The sequence below is a fragment of the Apodemus sylvaticus genome, chromosome 5 (assembly GCF_947179515.1).
Source record: "Apodemus sylvaticus chromosome 5, mApoSyl1.1, whole genome shotgun sequence".
Classification (NCBI taxonomy): domain Eukaryota; kingdom Metazoa; phylum Chordata; class Mammalia; order Rodentia; family Muridae; genus Apodemus; species Apodemus sylvaticus.
In genome coordinates this window covers 63,533,511-63,546,728 of record NC_067476.1, presented here as the reverse complement: position 1 = coordinate 63,546,728, position 13,218 = coordinate 63,533,511, and the positions used below count along the sequence as shown (strand labels likewise).

At 36.7% G+C, this 13,218-nt stretch overlaps 1 protein-coding gene across 2 annotated transcripts in view; it reads right to left on the bottom strand.

Moving 5' to 3' along the window:
- Positions 1–13,218, bottom strand: part of Fsip2 (fibrous sheath interacting protein 2) — a 78,845-nt gene that overhangs the window by 19,935 nt on the left and 45,692 nt on the right. For both annotated transcript variants that reach the window (XM_052181173.1, XM_052181174.1), the window contains exon 17: positions 3,109–12,743. In XM_052181173.1, coding sequence (XP_052037133.1) covers positions 3,109–12,743 — 9,635 coding nt within the window. The remainder of the gene's footprint in view (positions 1–3,108; positions 12,744–13,218) is intronic.

The following is a 13,218-nucleotide window of genomic DNA, read 5'->3' as shown; positions in this document are numbered from 1 at the left end:
TAAGAAAATAAGGCATAAGAAATGCCTTAGAGAGCTGAGTGGTTGTGGTGCACGCCTTTAATCCCAGCACTTGGGAGGCAGAGGCAGGCAGATTTCTCAGTCCGAGGCCTGCCTGGTCTACAGAGTGAGTTCCAGGACAGGCACGGCTACACAGAGAACCCTGTCTTGAAAAAACAAAAAACAAAAAAAAAAAAACAAAACAAAAAGCCTTAGAGAGTTGTTGAGGCACAGACAACTAAAATACCATTGGTGAGGGAAGTGGAAAGAAAGGAAAGAGGTAGAATACAAGGTAGGTACTTAGACTACCAGAAAATGAGGTCAGGCCACAGCTGCAGTGGCCATTCCCACTGTTTTGTGATTCAAAGTCCGACTGCTTGCAAAGGCTGGAGTGTGCTGTGTGTGCATTATACAGCGCAAGAAGGAAAGTCAGAGTCAGCAAAAGGAAGACCAAGGTAACCTGCTGTGACAAGCAAAGCAAATGGAAACATGTTGAACAAAAATAAACTCTACCACCCTGTATCTGTCCCTGATGTTGACAGAGGCAGAAGAGACGTGCCTAACACGGTACATTTATTAAGGTGATGTCAAAAGATGGTGATTCCTACCCAGGAATACAGGCTGGAGTTATGATTTACAAAGAACAATAAAAGATATGTAAATGTAAAAAAAAGAAAGAAAGAAATGAGATTACAGGATTATAAGTACAGAATTATTTTAGTATTTCAGTTAGAAAATATAGAACACATGCCTGCAATTTTACCACCAAGAGGGAGAGGTATGGTAGTTAGAGGGAGCTAGAGGGTACCTGGGTAAAATTTTTCTGGGGATACATGAACAAATATTTGTTCATCTCAGAGCATAGGGATAGACTGCAAAATGTAATCCAAACAAACAAAAAAACCAAACACAATTATATTCAACTCTAGCTTACTAGTTTCACTGAAATCTGTGATTTTATTTAGGGTGACCGATACAAATGTGAGTGAGAGCTTAGTGAGATTTGGTGAGGATATAGAAGGGGACAGTACCCAAAGACAGCTTTATTAGTAGAACCCTAACCCAGCGTGGATTTTGGCTCCCGACAGTTGTGTCCCCTGAGCTCCTTGTACAAAACCCAGGCAGCTTTCCACATTCTAGTAGTTGTTACTGCTGAGATAACTCTGAGAAGAGTCTTGGGAACTTCCTGAGACTTTAAATTTTATTTAATTCTTAAGTCATATCTCAGTCTAAAAGTGGATGTTATATTTTTGAAGAAATAGCTAAATATCTCCAGCCTTCCGTGAGTTGCAGGTTAAATAATTAACCAATTATTAATAACCAATCAATTATTAAGCATTAAAATTTAATTCAGAGATTTTTCAGAATCATATTGGGAAAACTTGAAGTGTTTATATTCTGGAAAAGATAGTTTTATACTTGGGTCAGTAGCATGGCACAGATTACATGCTTAATAAAAACACAGAATTCTAAAAAATTCACACATTCAAAGTGAAGAGTTTAAATAGAACCCCTATGCCAGGAATGGGTTGTATTTTATTGAGCTGATGATCAAAGTGGTCCTATAGAACCCTCAAAACATCACAATTTATTGCTAAGTCTATTGGCTGCCCTCCATAACTGACAGTAGATTACTATTGCTCTAGTCACCACAAACATAAGCTCCCAAATAGAAAGAAATGGAGCTGGTGCCTAAATAGAAGCCTCATGTCTACTGATTAACTTTCATGAGACAGGAAGATCTTTTGCATGCTATAGGAGTTAAAACATAGCTTTCAATATCATCTAGCTACTAAACCTGAAATCTACCACAATGATCTGACGTCAAGATGGAAAATAAAAATATTAAAAAAAATAAGAGAAATAAAGAGAAAAAACCAAAAAACAAACAAACAAAAAAGATATACTGTTGTAACAGTGGCACAAAATTTATGACAGTAACTACTTTTTGATTGGATGTAAACCCCAATCAAGTGAAATAGAAGGCATACCTGACACTCCTCAAGTGACCTAAGACTAGACATAGCATTAGTTTAGGGCGAAACCAGTTACTATTAGTCCAATAAAATGGTTTCTCATGACATATTCCTATACCCATAGATCAGTGACTCACAGGACACTAATTGAAAAATCTTCTTGGTAATTAACAGAAATCCTTAAGTGAAAAATATTCAAAAAGTGAGAGACCTTGTAGCATTCAGCCCTAAAAGTGATGTCTTTATCAGACCCTTACGCTCTAGTCCTAGAAATCTATGGAGAAGAGAAGGAAACACTGAAAGAGTTACAGGTGGTGGATGGTTACAAGGAAACAGTATCTTCTAGACAAAACACAGCAGGGTTTTTACACAAATGTGCAGAGAAGGTGACAGCATGCACAAGACTCATGCAAGTTCAAACCAAACCAAATTCCAGCAGTGAGAAGAGATATGGGTCACAAAGTACCACCCCCCTAAGCAAGAAGTCTTTTGTAACTAATAACATACGGGGAAGGGAATATCAGTTTTCTCCGAGAGTTTCCCTAGATTTATCAGCCACACTCTAGGGCAGGCCTCATACCAAGAAGTAATTGACCTGTAAAAGCTGAACTCTCTATATTTCTGTGTGCTTTTTATTTTGTTTTTTTTTCCTTTTGGATTCATGTTTTTTTGTTGTTGTTGTTATTGTTTTGATATTCTTTCCTTCTGTTTTCTAAGAAAGAGAGAAACAAGAAATATAAAATTGGGTGTGTAGGAAGGTGTGGAGTATCTAGGAGGAGTTGGGGGTAGGGATATGTTAAAAGAGCTCTGCTGTGCCTTTACACACAGGTTCTTATAAATGTCCAATTAAATTATATTTGTGTCAGTCCAGTGTTAATAAGGATACATGCATTTCTGTGCTTCAAAGATTAGTTTTAGCATATTATCTCATAAAAACTAGCATTAGGTCTTTCCTGTGCAATATGGATTTTGCAAGTCCTTGAAAATCATGACTGTAGAAATGAGCTGGTGTAGCTAACTCCCTGTTTGGCTGGCAAACTAACAAGCATGGCTTTCCATGTATCTAGGAGAGGGTGGGAATCACAGAACTGGCTTGTTATTTGCCCGTTTCCCCCATTACTGTGTCACATCTTACCTCTAAGGGCTTCACATCAAGCCGCCCAGTCCTGTCCAATGAGATGCGTCTCTCTTTCTGTCTCGTTCCTATTTCAGACACATCTGTGGAGGAGGGACCTTTGCCACTTATGGAAGCTCTTCGTAGCTCTGCTATGCTACATCCAGTTCTCTTTATACAGTCCAACTTAAGTGTCTCCAGAGGCTGAGTCTTCATAGAGATGACTGCTAAGTGTTCTGAGATGATGTTTGGATCTATTTTCATTGGTTTATCCCTGACATGTGGAATGATTTTAACTGGAAGTTCATCTTCTAATGCATCTTCTGACTCTTTGTCTGAGTCAGAGCTCATAAGGACAGCATGTTTTTGTGCCTTTTCAATGATTCTGTGTGTGTCTAAATCTCCAAAAGTGGCAGTGTAAGAACTTTCCGTGCTAATTCTACATGATGGAACACTGGAAACTCCATCAACAATTAAGCTAGCTACCTTCTTAGGGAAAGCCTTCTTTGCAGCTTTTATATCATAGAGTTCATTTTGGGTTCCAGATTGTTTTATTATATTACTGTAAACAGACTCAACAACCTGAGAAATCATTTCAATGTTTTCTGGATCTAAAGATTGTTCTTCATGATTCGAATCCACAAGACTAATGTTACTTTTGGAAATTTCAGCTGTTACAGATTTTGTCAACTGCGATGCAAATTTATTTAGCTCAGGCTTTGTTAAACTGTTTGTGTCTTTGCTAGCAGCACCAGGGGTGCGTACTAGTTTAGCCAAGAACAAGGCCAAAGCTTCCTCTAAAACTCTGGAGTCTAACATTACATCCTTTATGGATGCGGGTTTTTCCTGGGACTTGAGTTCATCAATAATTTTCACCACCTTTTCCATAATCTTGACTGCTTCTAGGACTAACTCTGAACTTGAAAGTTCCTCCTCTGCTTGAGGTTGAAATTCAGAATTGGAAATCTCCTTTACCATTGAAAATCCTATTATGTCAGAAAGGACATCACTCTTCCCCATTAAATCTTCACATACAGATGCTGGGGAGCCGGAGTGTTTCAAAAGGTTTTCATAAACAGAATTGACTACTTTTTCAATAGTTGCCTTGTCAGCTGAAGGCACAGCTTCTGATTCCTTAGCAGGTTGTACAACTTTGATTTTACTTTTGGAAATAAATTCTTGGATCGAATTTAATATTTTTGAGGTTATTTTTCGCATTTCAGTTTCTTGAGATTTAGTTCTTTCTGTATGGCCTTTTGGAAACACAGATAAAAGCTTTGATAAGAACTTTACCGCAATTGTTTCTATTATGTTATAAGATAGTTTACGAGGACTTGATGGCTGTGAAGGAGTAGTTAAGACAACATTGGTGAGGATATTTTCAACAACACTGTCAACTTCTGCACACTGATATGGAGTCAACTCACCGCCAAAATAATTCTGCAACTGGTTGCCAGTCACTTCTCGTAGAACTAAGTCAACTATGCTTTTTGAAAGGAGTTTGCATCCACTAATTATACATTTTTGTAAGATTTCCTGTGATCCAAACTGTGGCAAAAGATTATTGTAAATTGTCTGAACCACTAGTTGAATGATTTCATCATCATTTGGATGCAAGGATTCTACATACTGTATAATCAAATCTTCATTTTTGGAAATCTCTGCCGCAATTGTTTTTACTAAATTTGTTTGAAGGAAGTCCAGTTGTGTCAACACATTTTCTGGAGTTAGTTTTGTTTTAACATTGGACCATTTTGAAAAGACTTTTGCAAAAAGACCCGAGGTCACATCCTCTAAAAATTTGTAAGGCAACTGTATGGTATAGGGGGATGCTGTCTGACATTCTTTACTGGTTGTTTGCACGGCATTTTGGACCTTTTCCTCAACATCTTTTGATTCCAGAGGCACACATGCCGAAGCTGGTACCTCATCAGAAAATATCAAGTTAAGCTGATGCTGAAAAATTTCACTTATCACTGTGCCAGTTAGCCTTTTTGCTAGATTCTCCCCATTACTGTTGATGTTCTCGCAAATAGACTCTTGAGATTTGCACTCCTTCAAAACGTTGCAAACACAAGAGTGAACAATTTTATTGACTATTGATTTTTCAATTGATGGTATTTTCTCTGCGGAAGGCAACTTGTCAGAAAAGGACTGTTCTGGAGTTTTCTGCACATGTGACATTTTATCTTCATTTTTAATATTTGTGCTGGATGATGGCTCTTTTGTCGTTGTTTCTTTAGACTCAGGAGGTGCTGTTTGAGCTGATTCTTTGACTGCCTGTGAGACTACCTCATTTTCTTTATCTGGCCTAAAAACCTTAACTTCTGCATTTGAAAACTCCTTCATCATTGAATCGACAAGTCTCATAGCTGTGTCATAAAGTTCATCTGACTTTTGATCATTTGTATCTGTAGATTTATCAGACTTCTCTGTTTCTGGTAAAGATGTAAATACTAGTTTGTTCACCAGTTCAGTGATCACATCTTCTAGAAACTTAGCAGGAACAATCTTAGGTTTACTATCTGATGAGGACCTAGGATGGTCTGTCATACTAGACTTACTTCTCATCTCTTTTGACCTTTTGGTCTCACTCTCCTCTCTACTTCCTTTAGTTTGTGTTCCTTCACTTGTTTTCTCTTTAGCAGGGATGTCTTTGTGGACTGAGGAGGATACATTCTTTGCTGTAACAAGCTGTGAAGAATCTTTAACTATAACCAATGCTTTATCACTTATGAGGCTTCTGCTGTATATTGGTCTGGAAAAATCTAATGGCTCTTGAGAAGATACTATGAAAACATTGTCATAAATATTTTCAATGACATTTTCAACACATTCAGTTTCTGAGTATGAAATGTCCTCTGTATCAGTTTCTGCTACAGACTGTCTCCTCTCTTCCTTGACTGGCTGTTGTGGTATTAGTACATTTTTTTCTGTCATGGTCTCTTTATTCTTACTCTTGGGCTTGTCACCTGTTTTTACTGAACTTTTAGTAACATCAATCTTCTCCTTCTCAGTACTGTTTTCCGTAGTTGTGGCAACTGCAAAATGAGTGAATATTTCAAGAACCTGCCCCTGCTCATTGACTAGTACTAAGTTCTCCTTCCCAGTTTCATTACTTTTACGTTTGTCGCTCAGCTTATGCACCTGAGTCCCTCTGCCTTTCATGCTGGTGGGTGGAGACTTAGCTGATTGTTGGCTCTGAGTACCTTGGCTTTTCATGCTGGTGGGGGGAGATGTAGCTGCATGTTGCATCTGAGTCCCACTGCCTTTCATGCTGGTGGGGGGAGACTTAACTGACTGTTGCATCTGAGTACCTCTGCTTTCCATGCTAGTGGGTGGAGACGGAGCTGAAGGTTGCACCTGAGAACCTCTGCTTTTCATGCTGGTGGGCGGAGACTTGGGTGACTGTTGGACCTGAGTACCTCTGCCTTTCATGCTGGGGGGGGAAGATGGAGCTGAAGGTTGCACCTGAGAACCTATGCTTTTCATGCTGGTGGGTGGAGATGGAGCTGAATATTGCACCTGAATATCCTTGCTTTTCATGCTGGTGGGGGGAGACTTAGGAGGTGGTGAGGTGGTCTCTTGAGTGGCAGGTTTGACTTTGCTTTCATCTTCTTTCTTTGCATCTGTGACTCCTGCACTTGGTCCTGACAGGAGATTGATGATATTACTTTTCATAATGGTAGCTATAGAGTTAAGTATTGGATCTTGGGTGTCATCTTTTTTAACAGATGTGTCTTTAGATAGAGCAAGCTGGTTCTGTTTTAAAGAGCCACTAATCTGAATGGATGTCTTCTTTGGGAGGAGCTGAACCCTTTGGGAAATATTTTCTGGATCTAGAAATGAGAAGAAAGTTGAACACCAGTCTCCTGAAAATAGTGGCTGAATCTTGAATGTAGAGATTGCCTTTTGTGCCAAAGAAGAAACCATTTCTATAACAATGTTGCCAGTGCCATCCTTCTGAATACCATCAGCTCCAAATTTCCCTATGAATTGATCATAGACAAAATTAGATATCTCATCTATTGTCTCCTTCGCAATTGGAGGGAAGGAAAATATTTCTTCAGCATGTGGTAATACTTTAATTCCACTTTTCCTAAAATCTCGTATGAGAGAGTTTGCAAACTTAATAGCTGAGCTTACAATTTCTGCCTCTGGCATATCCTTTTTCCTGGCATCATCAGTAAGAGTTAAGAAAGAACAAAATTTGTGAGCCAGGTCAACAATTACATCCTCTAAAAACGCAGCTGAAAATAGAGAGGATGGTGCCTTTTCTTTCCCCGATTTAGCAACAACAGAAGTACCACCAGCATGAGGTAAGTTACTAGAGGCTGAGTCTTCACCATATAAAAATAACTGCAAGTGATGGTCCATGATTTCTTTGATAATTGAACCAGCTATTTTACTGAGAAATGAACCGCCCTTTTTGTGTGCATCTTTCTTTGCTTCTGCTTGGAATTCAGATTTCTTTAAAATATTATTACATACGGAGTCAATGAAATTCTCAGTTGTTTCATATATCAAACTGGCTGTATCCTCTGCATTGGCAAATCTGATCTCATGTTCAGAAATTTCTTGTATAATTTCATCAGTCAGTTTTGAAGCTGCAGCCAAGAACTCGTCAACATCATCTGGCCCAGCCTCTTCCTTCTTCAGTTCTTTTTCAGTGTCATCTGAAGGAAAGATGTTTTCTAAAAGCTTGTAAATCATATTTTCTATCAGAGAACAAGGGAGCACTGTGATACATGATGGTAATGCATTGGTATCCTTCAAGATGACATTGAGGACATTTTTGATGATATTTGCAGCTTGAGGTGAAGAATAGCAAGAAGGCATTAATTCTCCTGAAACTAATGACTGCACCTGATAATCATACATTTCTTCCAATAGAAAATGATATATTTTCCCTCCAAAACACGATGTGTCATTTTGTAAAGCCCTGTGTAGTTGAGTCAGAGACTGACATTCATCAAATAGATTTCTATAAACTGAGTTGACTGTTTTTTGAACCATTTCTTTATATGTGTCTGAAAACCATAAACTCTCATCCAAATGTTCTGACACTAAAATCTCAGATGTAGTGAACTCAAAAACAATTGATTTTACTAATGTTGTAACAATGTCCATTATTTTTGCTATTGCTCTCTCTGGGGTTTCAGTACTCAAGGAATTCTGTATAAATGTCTGAAGAATTTTGCATAACAGCTCTGTAATTACTTCTTCTAAAAAGACAGCTGAGTTCACAATGAATGACAATTCTCTTTGTTTAGTATTTGTTGTTGTTTTCTTCTTGCAGGTTTGAGCCACTGAAGTTGAAAGAATACTTTTATCTCCTGATAAGAATGACTCTAGGTGATGATTGAAGATCTCCTTTATTATAAAGCTTGCAATTTTTGAAACAGGTATGCTACTTATGCCCTTTTTATCTTTTGTAAGAGACTGGTATAGATTTGAATGGGAAAGATCAGCATAAATGGAGTCAACCATCGACTGTATGTCCTTCTCTGAAATCATACTCTGTTTTTCATTTCCATGTTTTACAATACATATTGCGTGTTTTGAAATTATTGACATAATTTCATCAATCAGTTTTATGACTGTGTTATTTAAGTCTGATTGATAAGTGTCAGAATGTTCTACACTGGAATCTGATGGATTTAACTGAGACATAAGCTGAGTCACTAATTTCTCTAAATTAACATGTGAGAGCATGGTATTGTACATTGTTGAAGCCTGTCTTCGGAATCTTGACTTACTAATGTCATAATGAACTCTATTCACCAAGACATTTTGACTAAGTTTGGAATGTAAACGTAAAGGAAGATTCGCTACAAGGTCTGGTGGAATTTGGAAATAAGAAATCTCAATCAGAATGATTTTGGTTATCTGGGCAGCCAACGCCTTTGTATCATTTAGAAAATCTTTATCCCGCATGATTTCCATTTCATGTTCTTCTAAAACATGGCTGGACACAGTGTCAATGATGTTTTTGACTGTATCTCCTTCTACTGGTGATAAACACAACCGTTCTTCAGCATTTTCTATAGTGGTAACGTGAGCTTTTGAAAATTCCTCTGTTATCCAATATATGAGGGTTTCAGCTTTATCAAACAAGACATTTTCTGTATTTCTTGTTGAGTCCACTTGTACAATGCCAACCACCCTATGAAATATTTTGCTCACTACACCAGAGACCACATCTTCCAAAAATGTGGAGGAATAAGCACTACCATAAAATAACTCCTGCCTGTCATCATCAAAATATTTGTAGGATGCAGTAGATAATTGCTTTCTTTCCACAAATGGTTGAAGATGGTGTTCACAGATATATTTAATTATAAAACCTGCTATTTGATCGATGAAAACATCATTACTTTTTGTGATATTTTGTTCCACTGATTCTGGAGAACCAGAGTTTTCTAAAATATTCGCGAAGACCACATCCACAAGATTCTGAATATCATTTTCTGAGTAAAGGGGCTTGGTTTTCTCTTCATCTTTTGAAAATCTAATTTCATGTTGGGAAATTTTTCTCCTGATATCACTGATCAGGTTGGAAGCAATTTCATTGAAATTGACTCCTTCTTTATCTTTTAAAGCTGCTTTGTATGAATCAATTTTAGGGGAAGAAGGAAAAAATTTAGATAATAATCCCTTGATCATATCTTCTAAAAATGTATATGGTAGTAATGTATTATATAGAGGTAAAGTTTGGTTTGGCTTACTAGATTTATTGATGTCACCAAGCATGTCATAAACAGAATGATCGCTCATTGAATTAGAATAAGCAGCTGGCAAATCACCAGAAAACAGGGGGTGAAGAAGGTAGTCTGAAATAGCAGCAGTGATTAGTTTGGTAATATTTTCCATAAAAACTTCACTATTTTCAGATTCATCAATGTCTGGATCTACTCTGTGTTGCTTCAAAACATTCTTATATACTGAGGTGGCAAGTTCATCTACGATATGTGTTTCGCTAAAGGGAAATGATGATTGCTTTTCAGATAGAATTGGGATCTTAGCTTTTTCTAAATGGTTATTCACTGAGTTTACTATTTTTTGGGTCATATTTTCCAGCTCAAGATTAGTATTTGGCTTAGGACTGAAAATCCGTGCTAAAACTCTGGTGACAATTTCTCCAACAAATTTATCAGGGTAAATGCCAAAAGGTGATGGCTTCTGGGACTTGTGGGACTCTACGACTTCATTGAGAACTTGTTTGACCATATAAGATACCTCATCCAGTGGAGTTTTGGGACGAGGTAATGTCTCTCCACACAAAAATGGTTGAAGGTGGTTTTCAATAATCTCTTGGATAATAAAACTGGCTATTTGGTCAATCATAATTGGACTTCGACTAAGTATGTTTTTCTGTATTAAATCAAGAGAATCAGACATTTGCAAAATATTACTGTAAACAGAATTTACCATCTTTTGGAGATTTTTATCTGTATGCAGACACTGATTATCATAGATGGTGAACCAGATTTTATGTTTTGAAATGGCTGACATAACCTTATTTGTTATACAATTGGACATTTCATTAAAATCTGAAGTACTCAAATACTTTTTTTCTAAAGATGAAGACTTAGTAGGCAAGGGAATAAGCTGCGCTAACAGTCTTCTGATAACATATTCTAAAAATGAGTGTGGTAACATGGTACTATAACCTTTTGAAGATGTAGGTTCAGAGTTACATTTCTTTAAACTATTTTGAAGTTTATACAGTATGATTTCAGCATTGAGAGCGTGATATAGATTTGATCTGAGCTTTCCCTTGAAGCAAGATGGAAGCTGATAGTCTATAATCTCTAACAATATGCTATTAGATATTCGTTCAGCTACTGGAGTATTATCATGTGGTAGATTACCACCACAGGTTACTGTAAATTCATATTGTTGTAAAACATCATAATAAATGGAATCAACAATCTTAGTAATACATCCTTTATGGGCTGATGGAAAATACAATCTTTCTTCAGGATACCTTAGAACGGTAATTTGAGCATTATTTAAATTTTTCACTACATTGTTGATAAGTAATGTATTTATCTCATTTAGCCAGACTTCAGTGATGTTTAGATTTTTCCTCCACAATGATGTAGACAGATTAAAAAACAATTCTGAGATTATTTCCTCTAAAAATGTGGCTGAAAAAACACCACCATTTACACCCCTTTGACATAGCTTATGAAAGGATACTGTGTTGATTCCCCTTGATTCTTTTCTGTCAGGAAATGACAAAGAGACAGATTTTCCTGCATGTTGTTTGCCAAATCGTGTGTGCATTTTAAAGTTAGTTGCATTGGCATTATTCAAGGACTTGGTTAAAAAGCTATTGTCATAGGTCATGAACCCTACATGGCTTTTAGTCTGTTCTGGTTCTATTAATTCTTGCCTTTTTGCTTTTGAAATAAAAGGCTGTATTTCTCTTGTTCTATAGTTCCTGTATTTGTTTTCAAAAGGAGCTTGCTGTAAACCATGAGATAGTTTGTCCATCAGAGATTTAACCAAGCTATGGGAAATAACATTAAGTATACAGTCTGATGATAATAAATCTTGATCAATGTCTGCCAGATTTTCCAACAGGTCTGACATGTAATCTCCTTGAAATTGTTCACAGTCCATTGGTGCCTTACGATAATCAAAACCTCCACCTTGAAAACTTGGTAGAACTTTGACATGTTGACATTCTTCTGGTAGTTCATGAAAATGTGAACGATCCTCAAAAAATGCGGTGCCCCCTGTGCACTTTTCTAGAAGTGTTCGAATAAGTTTCTCACACACAATATTGAGAAGAAAAATTGATTTAGAGGAAAGTCCTAAATTGTTTGTAAGAGGTCTATTACTCGGTTGATTATTTGAAGAGGAACATGTTTTTGCTAGTTTACCAGAACTCATATCCCCATCAGGGAGCTCATCTGGTAAAAATAAATCTAAAACAATATTAAAGACTTCATTGACAACTTCTTTGGATTCATGAGATCTTAGGCTGCCAACTAGACTGTTTAACCTACGTGCCAGGTAATTTAATTTATTTTTTTGAGCAAGGTGATCAGTTAGGTGAGATGATTCCAACTCCCTGCGGCCTATCTGATTTTCCATGGTATTGACTTTGTTGAAAATGGGTAAACTATTGTTAAGTGTGGGATAGGACTTGTTTCTTACATTATTTTCACAATGATTTATTCCTAATACTTTGGACAATACAGAGATGACTCCTTTTAAGAGATCTTGAAAGATATCATCAAAGTCAGAAGAAGTCACTCCTGGACAGAACATATACTTTGCCTTTATGGAAGCCTGATGAACCTTGTCAGCATTTATCATGTTTCCATTAGAAAGAACTTCAACAATAACTTCAAAAATACTTAAAGCGAGATCTCCAATGGAAATTGACCTGGTTTTATACAGTTGAGAATGAATTAAGATATTTTTGTCAAACATTGCATCTTGGATTTCCCATGCTTTCTCCTTGCTGAATTCGTTGGTGCCATCAGAAATGTTTGAAATTAGGTAGAAGATAACTGCTTCAGAGAGATGTTCACAAAACTGATAAACTGAAGAATTACTGTAAATGCTTTTTAGAGACTGCTTTGCATCATCATTTTTCTTTGAGAGTGAAGATATATGAGAGAACTTCTCAGTAGAAACTAAAAGTGAGAGGAAAGAAAAACAGAACCATGAAAGCATTTTTAGTATAGCTTATAGGAAATGTGAAAAAATTTTAAAAAGCAATAAGATTTTCCCTAAATATTTCTCAATCGTGAGAAAGCATGTATACTGAGAAAGCAGGTTTGCCATATGCAAATGTCTAAGTCATAGGTTGGTGTCTCTGCCTTGATTGTATTATAATGGCCTCTAAGAGTGCCATTATAATATTATAGAAGCAGTAAGAGCTTTAATGAAACATCCTGCCATAGCCCCAATGATATGATTATTTAAAAATATATTAGGTCAAAATATTTGACGCTATGCTGTATTTTACTTGTAAGGTATAAAGATTTGTGTTATACTATCATCTTGAATAAAATACAAGTGCGTTAACTCCAGATAACTTCAGTCTAATGATAGACTGAAGCAGCAGAGACACGTGTAAGTACTTTGTATACTTTTTAATTCATGGTG